The following is a 12,650-nucleotide window of genomic DNA, read 5'->3' on the forward strand; positions in this document are numbered from 1 at the left end:
CTACGCATGTGCTCAATGACCACAATATGATGTACATGAAGGGAACAGGACCATTCCACACTGCAATATTTGGTGTGCAAATGTGTGTACACATACACTCAGCCCAAATATACCCTATCATTATCTTTAAAAAAAACCAAATGCCTAAATTTTCAACATCCTACAAGATATATTCCAAGTCATTTTAGTTCTTGAGACAGAAAACCCAACAGGCACCCCTACATAAGTAAAAATACCACAGTACACTAAGTAACTGACAACCAGATGCCTGGTAGGCCAATTCACTTGGCAGAGCTGGACCAGATGTGCTCACAGTACTGTATTTGGATAAGTTCCTAGCATTTATACTTCTTCATGTGGGAAATATTTATCTGTATCATCTCTTCCCAGTTACAAGGAGAAAGAACTAAGAAGCTAATTAATTTGTTGCCTATTTACAATAAGTAAAGCGTCAATAAGTCTTTCCAAGCTACAGAGGTGGAGGCCTGATATTAGCTGTACAGCACCCTCTAGTGATCTTTAAGACAGCAGCACTGCTCATTCAAGATAAAATATGCATCTTCTTGAGATAGGCTCCCAACTCATTGTACTAATTCCACTCCACCCTAGAAGCCTTGAATCCTAGCCTCCCATTTTATCGTATATACACATGATCACATAAAGAAATTAGTTTCCACCCCTGTTATTTCCAAAATACCTTTTGTAATGTAGAGGTAGAAGAAATCACAGTAGAGTATGGTTTGCACCAAGCCAGCCACAATGGCAATGAGGTCGAAGAAGCCCTCAAACTGGTAACGCCAAATCCAGTTGAACAAGTAGAGGGCACGGTAGACACCCAAGGCGAAGAGATAGTGACTTGTGATGGTCTCGGCCTCACCTGTCTTACTGACCATGAAGAGCTGTGGCAAGATAGCCACCGACTCCAGATAGATGGAGAAAGTCCAGAGAATCTGGAGGCATCCAAGAGAGATACAATATGATTGTAATTTACATATTACTGACAATGAAGCACAGCTCTGGGCCAGTCCATAATAACCTCAGAGTTGTGCTGCCATCTCAACATTAGCTTGAGGATTTTAAGAAGGGAAAATTGAGAATTCTTGATGCTGAGAAGTGAATTATTTGGACTTTCTACTATTACACAGCAAGATTCAGGACAGAAATTAAGGGTATATCTGCCCCAACTCATTTTTACATCATTAGCCACTGGAAATACTGCAACGAGTAGATGCAGCCTGCATTAGATTGCCCGGAACTAGCATTTGCTTTGGGTGTTGTGTGCAAAACCTTGTACCTCACTCAAGAGATACAAACCACTCCCTAATTCAGAAATAGAGACCAGATATCGCTGGACTCCAACTCCCATCAGTCCCAGCCATCATGGCCAATGGTCAGGGATGATGGGAACTGTAGTCCATCAACATTTGGAGGACAAATATTCTAGTCCTAGCCATTCTGTCCCTCTGCCCTTCCAATTATAGGAAATGTTTTCCTTTTTTTAACAAACTGCATTTCTTTTTTGGCAGAGCAGCATATAATCTCAGCTACATCACAATCCCATTTGAATGCCATCCACCCCTCACTGGAACAAATTTTGAATAATGAAATTCAGGTTTATTTGTCTGTGCCTAAGCACACAAGTGCAGTTGAACATATTATTTGTTGCTTTAGAAAACAAAACTAAGACCAATCCTATAATCCTAAAAAGAGAAAACAAATATATAGAGAATTAGTACCGAGACAAAATAAGACAAAGTGCAAGAAGTCAATGCCAACACATAAGATGGAAAGATATCCCATGACATAGGTGCCCCTTGGCCAGAACACTAAATGATGCCAGAAGTTGGTAATCCCTGACTGCTCCCTGTGTAGCTTTGCTACAGGAAACACTGCACTTTCTCCCACTGCTCAGCTGATCACCCAAGAAGTGGGGGATAGACTAGATTAAAATTAAAAATTGTTGAGCTTTCCTTTAAGGAAACCTCACCCAAAAACAGTGACTTTGGTGCTGTTTCCGCAGCATTCCCCATCACATTGTCATACATCCAATTTAGCAAAATTTTCCCCTTACGTCATTTTACACCCCAAAACCATGACATCAGGAATTTTCCTGACATATGGCAAGCCTAGACTAGAGTGAATTTGGTTGCATAGGGTGAAGGGCTTCAGACGCAGCCATCCTAATGGAGAGAAAGCAGCACCGGGATGGTCACCTCTACATGCCTTTCTCTGTATTTTAAACCCCCTGCCTTCCAAACTTCCGACTGGGAGGCTCAATTATGCTGGGGGGGGGGGGTAAAATGCACAGGGAGGGACACCCCTGCATACCTTTCATCTCCATGGGTTTGTGCATTTGCGCACACGCAACTAGGCACTGCTGTATGGATGCGTTACTATGTAGACAGGCGGGACTGAATCTTGCTACGGCCTCGGCCCAGTATACCTGAAGGAGCGTCTCCACCCCCATCATTCTGCCCGGACGCTGAGGTCCAGTGCTGAGGGCCTTCTGGCGGTTCCCTCATTGCGAGAAGCAAAGTTACAGGGAACCAGGCAGAGGGCCTTCTCGGTAGTGGCGCCCGCCCTGTGGAATGCCCTCCCATCAGATGTCAAAGCGATAAATAACTACCTGACATTCAGAAGACATCTTAAGGCAGCCCTGTTCAGGGAAGTTTTTAATGTGTGATATTTTAGTGTATTTTTGGTTTCTATGGAAGCCGCCCAGAGTGGCTGGGGAAACCCAGCCAGATGGGCGGGGTACAAATAATAAATTATTATTATTATTATTGCTACATTTGCCGGCGTGTGGCTCCTACAAACCCCTGCATGCGTGGAGCCAAAAAGATTGCCTTCCCCTGTTTTATGAGACAGCCGTTTGGGGGCTTGGATCTTAGTGCAAAACAAGACCAACCTATGCATTAAATTACCTCTAGGGGAGTGAAATCATGATTCACTAGGAAAGCTAACACTGCTGTGGGAATGACCAGGAACTCCACTCGGAAGGTGTCATGGTTGCCATCATAGGTGGCTTTGAATTTGCTATAGATCATCCACACTGTGGCATAGGAGCATGCAATATAAACCACCTATAGGAGACAAAATAGATCAAGAGGGATTACCGAGATCAACTATCACCCCACCACCCCAATTCTTAATGTAAACTAGCCCTCCTATAGTCTAATCCTGTTACAGAGAATCCCTAGGAAACCTGTCTTAAAAATTAAACAGTCCCTCTCTTATTTCTAGATTAAAAAGCCCTCTTTAGCATCCAACCAACCTCCCCCATGCACCCCAAATCCCTTATAACAATGTATTTCCCCCCTTTTCCTTAATTCTACTAGCCTCACATTGAAAAGTGATACACCATGCTTGTAGATCTTCTCAGTATGTTCTGTAACTTACTTTTCAGTACTCTTTTTCAAAGTTTTAGTTCACTTTTGCTTTTAACCTTCTAGTATAATAATATGCTGTCGTTAAGCTTGTCCAGAAATATGGGGCAGAAAGACTTCAAAGTCTTAGACTATAATTATTCTGCTTGATGAAGTGCCCTGCAGAACTCAAAAGTTTGCTTCCTCTTATATCAACATTTTACAACTGCATCCTGCACACACATACCTGGAGATAAGCTTCACTGAGCTCAGCAGGACTTACTTCTGAGTACAAAGGCCTGCACATGTCACAGTTGAACAGTGCAACTCTACCTAAAGGTAAAGGTAAAGGTACCCCTGCCGGTACGGGCCAGTCGTGTCCGACTCTAGGGTTGTGCGCCCATCTCACTTAAGAGGCCGGGGCCAGCGCTGTCCGGAGACACTTCCGGGTCACGTGGCCAGCGTGACGAAGCTGCTCTGGCGAGTCAGCACCAGCGCAGCACACGGAAACGCCGTTTTCCTTCCTGCTATAAAGCGGTACCTATTTATCTACTTGCACTTAGGGGTGCTTTCGAACTGCTAGGTGGGCAGGAGCTGGGACCGAAAGACAGGAGCTCACCCTGCCGCGGGGATTTGAACCGCCGACCATGCGATCGGCAAGTCCTAGGCACTGAGGTTTTACCCACAGCGCCACCCGCGTCCCGGCGCAACTCTACCTAGTCAGAAGTAAATGGGCACAGAATTGCAGCCCGCCTTATCCTATCTCCTACTACTGTAACTGACTGTGGTGTCAAGGTGTTTCAGGCAGAGTGAGGGGTAGAAGCTGAGAACAAGGCCTTCTCTCCTACCTAAACATTTCCCTTTCTCTCTGATTTATGCTAGACCCACACTTCATCCAAGCCTGTTATGCTCTCCTTCCACCCAGTCCCATCTAACCCACAGTCGAAGCCAGTACCTTCATGGAAGTGTTGTACAAGGAGATGTAGTTGGTGAAGAGGTCTAGGTACCGAGTGGTGAAGACAATGGCAAACAGAATTTGGCTCTTCCCAGAAATCCCTGCACAGAGAAGCACAGGGCAGTGAAACTCACAGATAACCACAAGGGTTCTGTGAAATAACAAACGTTTAAAGTAGCCATGTTCATTCACAATAATTTTACACACACACACACACACACACACTCAAAAGCAATATAGTAATCAATATATTTATTAGGATCAACTAAAAGATAATGAAGAATTCAGCAAACTCTTCAGGATTTCACCATCCAGCCTCACAACCGCTCAAGCCTCAACACAAAAATACATAGGCATACCACACATAGGCACAGAATAAAAATAATCCAAAAGAGCTACAGAGGCAAGGTGGTAGTGTGCTGGGATGCATCTCCGACTGGGCCTAATGCATGATATAATCCACGGCCTTTCCCTGTTCTGCCCAGCAGGAGGAAGTTTCCTATTCAGGCCTGAGGAAATCCACACATGTGCAGGGCCTCTGGCTTCCGTCCACCCAAACCTTTTACTCTCTACAGACCACCCAGACAACTAGAAAACTAGATTCTTTTTTTCAGGAGGAGGAGACCTAATAAACTTTGCCAGTCTAGTCTGAACTATCTTCCACGTCATCATCCAGCCTCTGTCAAGTTCCATGCAACCAGCTTCTCCCCACTGAATTCCACAAAGGATAAAATTAAAACTTCCACTTTGATTCCCCCTTATTATAGCTTTCCTCCCCACCCCAAAGGCCAATTAACCCATGCCTGGCCAAGATAACTATGCTACTTTGGCAGACGGAGGTAACCTTTCCTAAAAGCAAGCTTCATATACTATGTTTTAGTTATAAAGCATTGATATAAAAGATGAATGGTAATCTTTTAAAGTACAAGTTGAATTCAACACAGATACATAGATCCTACACATAGAAAAAATTATTCCACAATCAGCCACCAGCTTTAACAAAATCATTTTTTTTTTCTGTAAGGAAAACTCCCAAACACATTTAGGAACATAGGAAGCTGCCTTATATGGAGTCAGGGGCATCGTTCAAGAGAAAGCAAACTCACAACATTAGTAAAGTTCCTTAATTACTGAAATTTATACGAACTCTTAAGATGATATGGAAATGGATGCTTAAATCTATTATCTGAAAACTTTTAAAATGATAAAGGGGGGACATTTTCATATCTTTAAGGTTGCAAAATTTATGCACAGTTACCTAAAAGTAATCCTCACTGAGCAACGTGGGGCATGACTTCAAGTAAACATCCATAGACTCAAGTGTCTGTAGTTTGAGAAGGAACTATTTAGCAATGGAAAGGTTTAACAAATAATAACCAGCTATATGGTTCTGCATTCCTTATGAAAACAGATTTTGTTGTGCATGATGTTTCAACGACAGGCAAGAAATAACTTTTCTATTCTCAAAACCCAGTATCACATTTTTAAAAATTACATTTCATAAATCTCCAAGTCAGGAAGAAAACAGAACTGCAACAGGACTGTCTTTCAGTTCCTGAAATAGAAAGCTGGAAAAAAATAAAGGGAAATTGCTTAATTTTAATAAACCAATAGCTAAAAAATAAAGCTAAGTTGTCACTATGCAATCCTGTGGCAGGTTACTCAGAAGTAAGCTCCAAAGGGCTTACTCCCTGGTAAACGTGCATACGATTGCAGGCTTCAAAGGAAAGGAGAGTAAGTAATTGCATGAGTAAATTACAAGCGTAAACTAGTCAATTACAGGTTGTCTCCCATTGTTATGTGATCACTTTCAGGCCGGGAATAAATAACATTTTCCATTCCCACGTAAGAGAGTGAGCAGCGGAACGCCTTCTTTCTTACCAGCACATGATCTTGTCTTCCAGATCTTCAGCAGCAAGATGATTATAGCTAATAGATGAGAGATGTCTCCTAGGAAGCGGAATACATTCATGGTGTTCCGGGTGTGTTGTGGAGAGATTTGCTTAGCTGCCTAGCGGGAAATCTGCGGAAAGAGTAGACGAATATAACCTTTGGGAGCAGGAGCAGATCCCAGGAGGATGGGGGGTGGGTAGTGCGTGATCGGGAGGAAAAGATTCTTTTGTTTTTATTTCTTCTTCCCTTTTGATCTAAGTAAGCTGGCGCGTGTGGATGTAAGGATTCCTGGGAAAGAAGGCCACAAAAGGGGGCGGAGGAAGTCTCGCCACACCCACAGCTGGGCTGGGTTAGGGCAAGCTGGAGGGTTGGGACTCGACTGAAGAAAGCAGCGAGACTTCCAGCTCCTATTTCTGGCTTCCGAGTCGAGGGGCGGAATCACTAGCTTAGGAAGGTCAGAAGGGTGTTCCAGAGCCTAGAACGGAAACTTCATAATAAACACCAGCAGATAATAGCTTGCATGCATACTGAAACGGGGAGGAGAGTGGACGACACACACACTTTTGGTAATCTCCAGGCATCAGTACTGGTGACGACGTGCTTGAGGTGGTAGACGGTTTTGTCTACCCGGGTTCCAGCATAACCAGCAACCTCTCCATCGACGCTGAGCTGGACAAGGATACAGTGGTACCTCGGGTTACATACGCTTCAGGTTGCATATGCTTCAGGTTACACACTCCGCTAACCCAGAAATAGTGCTTCAGGTTAAGAACTTTGCTTCAGGATGAGAACAGAAATCGTGCTCTAGCGGCGCGGCAGCAGCAGGAGGCCCCATTAGCTAAAGTAGTGCTTCAGGTTAAGAACAGTTTCAGGTTAAGTACGGACCTCTGGAACGAATTAAGTACTTAACCTGAGGTACCACTGTATTGGCAAGGGAGCTATGACAATGGCTCGCCTCTCCTAAAGGGTGTGGGAGAATGTGATGCTATTACATCCAATACCAAGATGAAGGTCGACCAGGCTTACTTGTTGAGCATGCTGCCTAATGGAAGTGAGTCGTGCACCACTTACACGCGACAGGAGCAATGCTTCAACATCTTCCACATGCACTGCGTCAGGAAGATTTTGGCCGTCACATGGCAGGACAGAGTCACAAACAAAGATGTGCTCTCCCAAGCTCACATTCTCAGCATGTTTGCGCATCTGTCTCAATGACGTCTGTGCAGACTTGGTCATGTCCACAAAATGGAAGATGGCAGGATCCCCAAGGACATGTTCTATGGGGAGCTGGCTTCAGGTACTAGACCACCTTTGCATTACAAAGGTGTCTGCAAACATGATGTAAAGGCTGGTAATATCAATCCCATGCAGACGACTGCAGTGCCTGGAGACCAAAGGAGAAATGACCACTTGGAGGAGCAACAGAGAGAAGAAACACTGTGGTGTATCTGCAATAGCACAACTGGATGCCTTCATCTGCCCCAAATGCAACAAAACATGTCTCTCCTGTATCATTCTCTACAGCCACAGCATTGTAACTGTCCAGCGGTTTGACTTCACCCCCGAAGGCGGTGGTCTTCCGAGACAGACGGATGCCAACCAACCACCTGACCCACCAGAACAGGGACTGGAAACCTGTTGTGCTCTAGGAGTTGCTAGACTACCACTCCCATCATCCCTCACCATTGGCCATGCTAGCTAAGGATAATAGGAATTGGGAGTCCAACTGGAGAGCTACAGGTCCTGTCCCTCCTGCATTGCAGCCACTTCCCACCCAAGAGCTCATTGCAATCCACTCTCCAGAGTTTGTGTTTGGTAGCATTCTGTCTTTCTCTTCCTGTGCTGTGGGGAAGGGGTGGCAGCTCAACTAGGAGAGGGGTACATACTGCAGTGTTACTGGGTATGGAGTCTCAATAAGTCTTTAGGAAGTGGGCAGAAAAAAGCTTGGCTCTGGTAGGGGCAGCTGTGCTTCATAGGAGGCCCTGGGCCCAGCAGAGGGCGCTGTTACTAGCTAGTGGAATTTCTGCAAAAGGACAAAGCTCCCCAAAGACCTGCCCTTTCCCCCTCAGTTATGATGGCATATTGGTAATAATAAATTAAGCTAGTTTAATTGTCTTGGTGTAGCCAGTTATTAAGGGTGATGCACACACGCACACACATCAGATATGTCTGCATATATCTGTTCCAGTCCTGTTGGATGTAATTTTTGCTGCGCCCTCCCAATTTTCAAATTTAGATAATTGATGTAAAATAGAATAGTAAAAGTGGTTTGGAACAAACAGTTCAATGAAAATTACAATCATAATCATAATCATATGTATGCAATACAACATATCTACATGTAGTGGGAAGTTGCAGCGAATCATGTCTTCCCACAACATGTGCATATATGTCACATGTTTAGAATCATAATGCATGACAACCTATGCACACTTCACAGAAATGCCTAGGCAGCAGTGACTCCCATGCAGGAGTTTCATCATTTGTGAAGTGTTCCTCACTGAACAGTGCCAAGCAGAGAGGGTACCGCAGGGGGTGTCAGAACAATTACTTAAAACAGAAGGCAGGGGGGTGTCAAATTTTGGTGTTGCACAGGACACCACTGAAATTTGAAAGCCCACTGCTGAATCCCACCCCAAAATAATGAGAGTCTGAAAGCACCCCTAAAGAGTGAAAAAGTGGTTTGTCTTTTCTTCATCTGCAGTCTCCTTTGTAGACAACAGAGGGCAGTGTAACCTCAGGATTGGTATTTAGTCCCTTCCTGTTCACACTGGGTTTTTTGTTTGTTTTTTTAAAAAACACTTTATCCACAGGTGGACATAACTCCATATCATAGAATCATAGAATCATAGAGTTGGAAGAGACCACAAGGGCCATCGAGTCCAACCCCCTGCCAAGCAGGAAACACCATCAGAGCACTCCTGACATATGGTTGTCAAGCCTCTGCTTAAAGACCTCCAAAGAAGGAGACTCCACCACACTCCTTGGCAGCAAATTCCACTGTCGAACAGCTCTTACTGTCAGGAAGTTCTTCCTAATGTTTAGGTGGAATCTTCTTTCTTGTAGTTTGGATCCATTGCTCCGTGTCCGCTTCTCTGGAGCAGCAGAAAACAACCTTTCTCCCTCCTCTATGTGACATCCTTTTATATATTTGAACATGGCTATCATATCACCCCTTAACCTCCTCTTCTCCAGGCTAAACATGCCCAGCTCCCTTAGCCGTTCCTCATAAGGCATCGTTTCCAGGCCTTTGACCATTTTGGTTGCTCTCCTCTGGACACGTTCCAGTTTGTCAGTGTCCTTCTTGAACTGTGGTGCCCAGAACTGGACACAGTACTCCAGGTGAGGTCTGACCAGAGCAGAATACAGTGGCACTATTACTTCCCTTGATCTAGATGCTATACTCCTATTGATGCAGCCCAGAATTGCATTGGCTTTTTTAGCTGCCGCGTCACACTGTTGAAGAGTTGAAGAGTGTTTAGGGACATGCTTAAAAGCTTTGTAGACAACTACAGCTGTGGATGATTTCTGCATTTCTCACAGTGCTGTGAGACTTTCTGGCCCAGACTTTCGTAAAACAGGCAGCTAGGATAAGTCTGCTCTGAATCCAGCGAGCGCTTTCTTCCTCCCCAGTTTGTACTGTCAGGTTTGTGGCTGCTGAGTCTGGATTTGACAAGACCCTGCCTAACTTGTGGCATCTCACTAAAGTGCTGTGGCTCCACGTTTGATCAGTTCTACCCCAGCGAACTGGGGCAAATCTTTCACCAAGCCAGGCCACTGATCCATCTAGCTCAGTCTTGTGGTAACTGCCAGTTGCTTGTTGGGATTTCTGAGAGCAGGGTCTTTCCCAGCCCTACCCGGAGCTGCCAGACATCAATGGGACTAGGACATTTTATATTCAATGTGTTTCTTCTATCGCTGAGCTACAGCTATTTCCCTCCCCTTGCCCCCAATTGCTTCCCTTGCTTTCTTCAGAGGCGCCCGTCTGACCAATAGTCTGTGCCTCTGGTTTTCCATTCAGGAAGAATGTATTAAAGGTCTGAGTGCGAGTTGTGGTAACCAGGCCTGTAGTTAGCTGAAGCAGGAGTCATCTGGTCTGCATGCAGATTCAGATTTGTCTTCTCCAGAGAAAGGGTGGCATGTTTTGTGGCCTCCAGCTTGTTTGAATCCTGACAATCCCACCTTTCTTTTTTGAAGAGACAACATGATTCTAATCGGGCTGTTGAAGCATTCAGGCAAATCAAAAGACTCAGGAACACAAATCTCTATTAATATGAGGACAATTCACATTAAAAGCATCCTTTTTTCTCTTCTTTCATTTAGAGGGTTGCAAAGAAATCTCCAGAGAATGGGATGGTGCCCTCCCTCCCCGCTGTTTCCCCTGTCCAAGTTACTGACCTATGGCCGCCTTACATCTTTTTTCTCGCTGTTCAACTTATGCTATTTCCAAGATTAGCATAGAATAAGCACAGCACCCCTGTTGACTGCTGCTTGGCACCTGCCACATCCACATAAACTGTATGAAAATGATATGCATTTAAAATGTGCTATTAGCAGTGGCTTTCCAGCTCACGGCATGTTGTTTTCCATCTGGTCCTCAGAGGTGAACAAACAAACCAATTCCACCCTTCCTGTGGAACTGCACAAGGGGGAGAAAGCTTGGAATGGGGGAAAGCCAAGAAGCCTAGCTCCAGAGAAACCCTGTCCCATCTATAGATTAATTAACAAAATGCTATCCTTCCCCTTCTGATCATCCAAAGAGCCAGGCACCCCCCCCCTTGTGCCTCCTGCCATTCCCCCTCCCCATGTTCCGACTCAGTAGACTGCAGACTCTTGCATGGCCAACCCCCAACTCTCCCCTCACTGTATAGCTCACTAGGTTCTTCCAGTGAACCCAAAAATCCTGCTTCCCAGGGCATAATAGTTATTCTGGCCTCATTCGTGAGGAGCAGAGCGTATCCGAAAAAGCAATTAACAAAGTATTTAAAAAGCAGGGAGACATGAATTTCACTAGGCAGCAACTGCCAATGGCAACCACCATGGGGTGGGGAAGAGGAATAAATGAATCACTCTCTTTCCCATTCACTGCCACAGAGACCCCCAAGGCCAGATGGTACCACTTTCCTCCTCATATAGGGGCAATAAACATAATGGGCTTTCCTTCCCTTCCTCGGGAGCCAGCTTCCACCTACCGCATCCAACACCTCCCAGGAAATGTCGCTGCCAGGTGGGGGTGGAAGAGGAGCACACACCATTTGGAGGGAGGGAGAATTCAGGACCTTCAGGGGCTTATGAGGGCTGCCTTCTGCATTAAAGCAAGGGATGCCTGGAATCAAAATATGAGGGGTTTTCTGGGATTGAGTCAAATTTGGTGGGCCAAAGCAGGGGAATTTTGGGTGCTGGACTTCCAGGATTTATCTTGTGACAGGGCTCAGCCAAGCCTCAGCCCTAGAGCCTGCTTTCAATGCAAGGTCCATCCTGGAAGAGTGAACAATAGAGAAAAGGGCCTCTAAATGTGCACAGGGTGTCTTCCCTAAATCCTGAGCAAATGCAGCCTGCCTTTACACAGCCTGCCTCAAGAAGTGAGGCTTCTGGGGAAGATAAAAGTCCTGAGGCTCAAGTCATGTCAGGTTAAAAAGAAAAAACCTGAAGGCATGCAGGTGAGAGCATGTCATTTGGATCAGCTGGAAGCCTGGAATTCCTGAGTGGAGAGGACAAATCAAAACAAAGAAGTCAAGCGATGCACACATCAGGAACAAAGTCGATCCAGATAGGTTTGAGTAGTGTAACGTTTCATTACACTTCCAGGTGTCGTCTGGGATGTACATTTTCTAGCTTCTACCTTGGTTGTAGGCCTGGCTTTTTTGATGGCTGTTGCACCGGCTGCTGCTGTGGCAGTTTTAATTGCGTTGGAATGATTAGGGGGCTCAAGTGAGAATTTTGCACATCTTCTGTAACATGATGTTCCCACATCTACAAAGCACACACTGTTCCTGCACAAGCTTCCATACTGGAGCTGGAGAGAGAGCGAGCGTGAGAGAGACAGAAGAGGAGTGGGGTGTAGGGAGAGAGAGACTGAGAAAAAATCTGTATGCAGGAGTCTCTGGATTCAAGCACCTGTGTGAATGGGGAGCACCTGGCAAATGTGTATGAAAACACGTGCAGATTAGTATATTTCTCTTCACACTGTACACACACCTGCTTGTGTCTCGTTTGCCCTGGGTGAAATCGAGAGCCTAAAAACATGCTTTCATATTAACTGTATAATGTGTGTATCACAAACCTGTGGATTGTTCCGGTGAGCGTTTGCTTGTGAAAAAGTCATATCTGCAAGCAAATGTTTGTGCACAGAATGGAAAGTGTATGATTGTGTAGCTCTTGGTGGTAATCCCACAAGAGAATTCTTCTTACATTTTCAGCTGGGAGCTTTTTAGTTC

At 45.1% G+C, this 12,650-nt stretch overlaps 1 protein-coding gene across 4 annotated transcripts in view; it reads right to left on the minus strand.

The window, feature by feature from the left end:
- Positions 1 to 12,650, minus strand: part of KDELR1 (KDEL endoplasmic reticulum protein retention receptor 1) — a 128,922-nt gene that overhangs the window by 1,342 nt on the left and 114,930 nt on the right. For all 4 annotated transcript variants that reach the window (XM_079951238.1, XM_079951239.1, XM_079951240.1 and 1 more), the window contains 4 exons: positions 6,202 to 6,343; positions 4,321 to 4,421; positions 2,925 to 3,083; positions 698 to 950 (listed from right to left, as the gene is read on the minus strand). In XM_079951238.1, coding sequence (XP_079807364.1) covers positions 698 to 950; positions 2,925 to 3,083; positions 4,321 to 4,421; positions 6,202 to 6,292 — 604 coding nt within the window. In that variant the 5' untranslated portion in view covers positions 6,293 to 6,343. The remainder of the gene's footprint in view (positions 1 to 697; positions 951 to 2,924; positions 3,084 to 4,320; positions 4,422 to 6,201; positions 6,344 to 12,650) is intronic.

This window comes from Podarcis cretensis (assembly GCF_951804945.1).
Source record: "Podarcis cretensis genome assembly, chromosome: 13".
NCBI classification, from domain to species: Eukaryota; Metazoa; Chordata; class Lepidosauria; order Squamata; family Lacertidae; genus Podarcis; species Podarcis cretensis.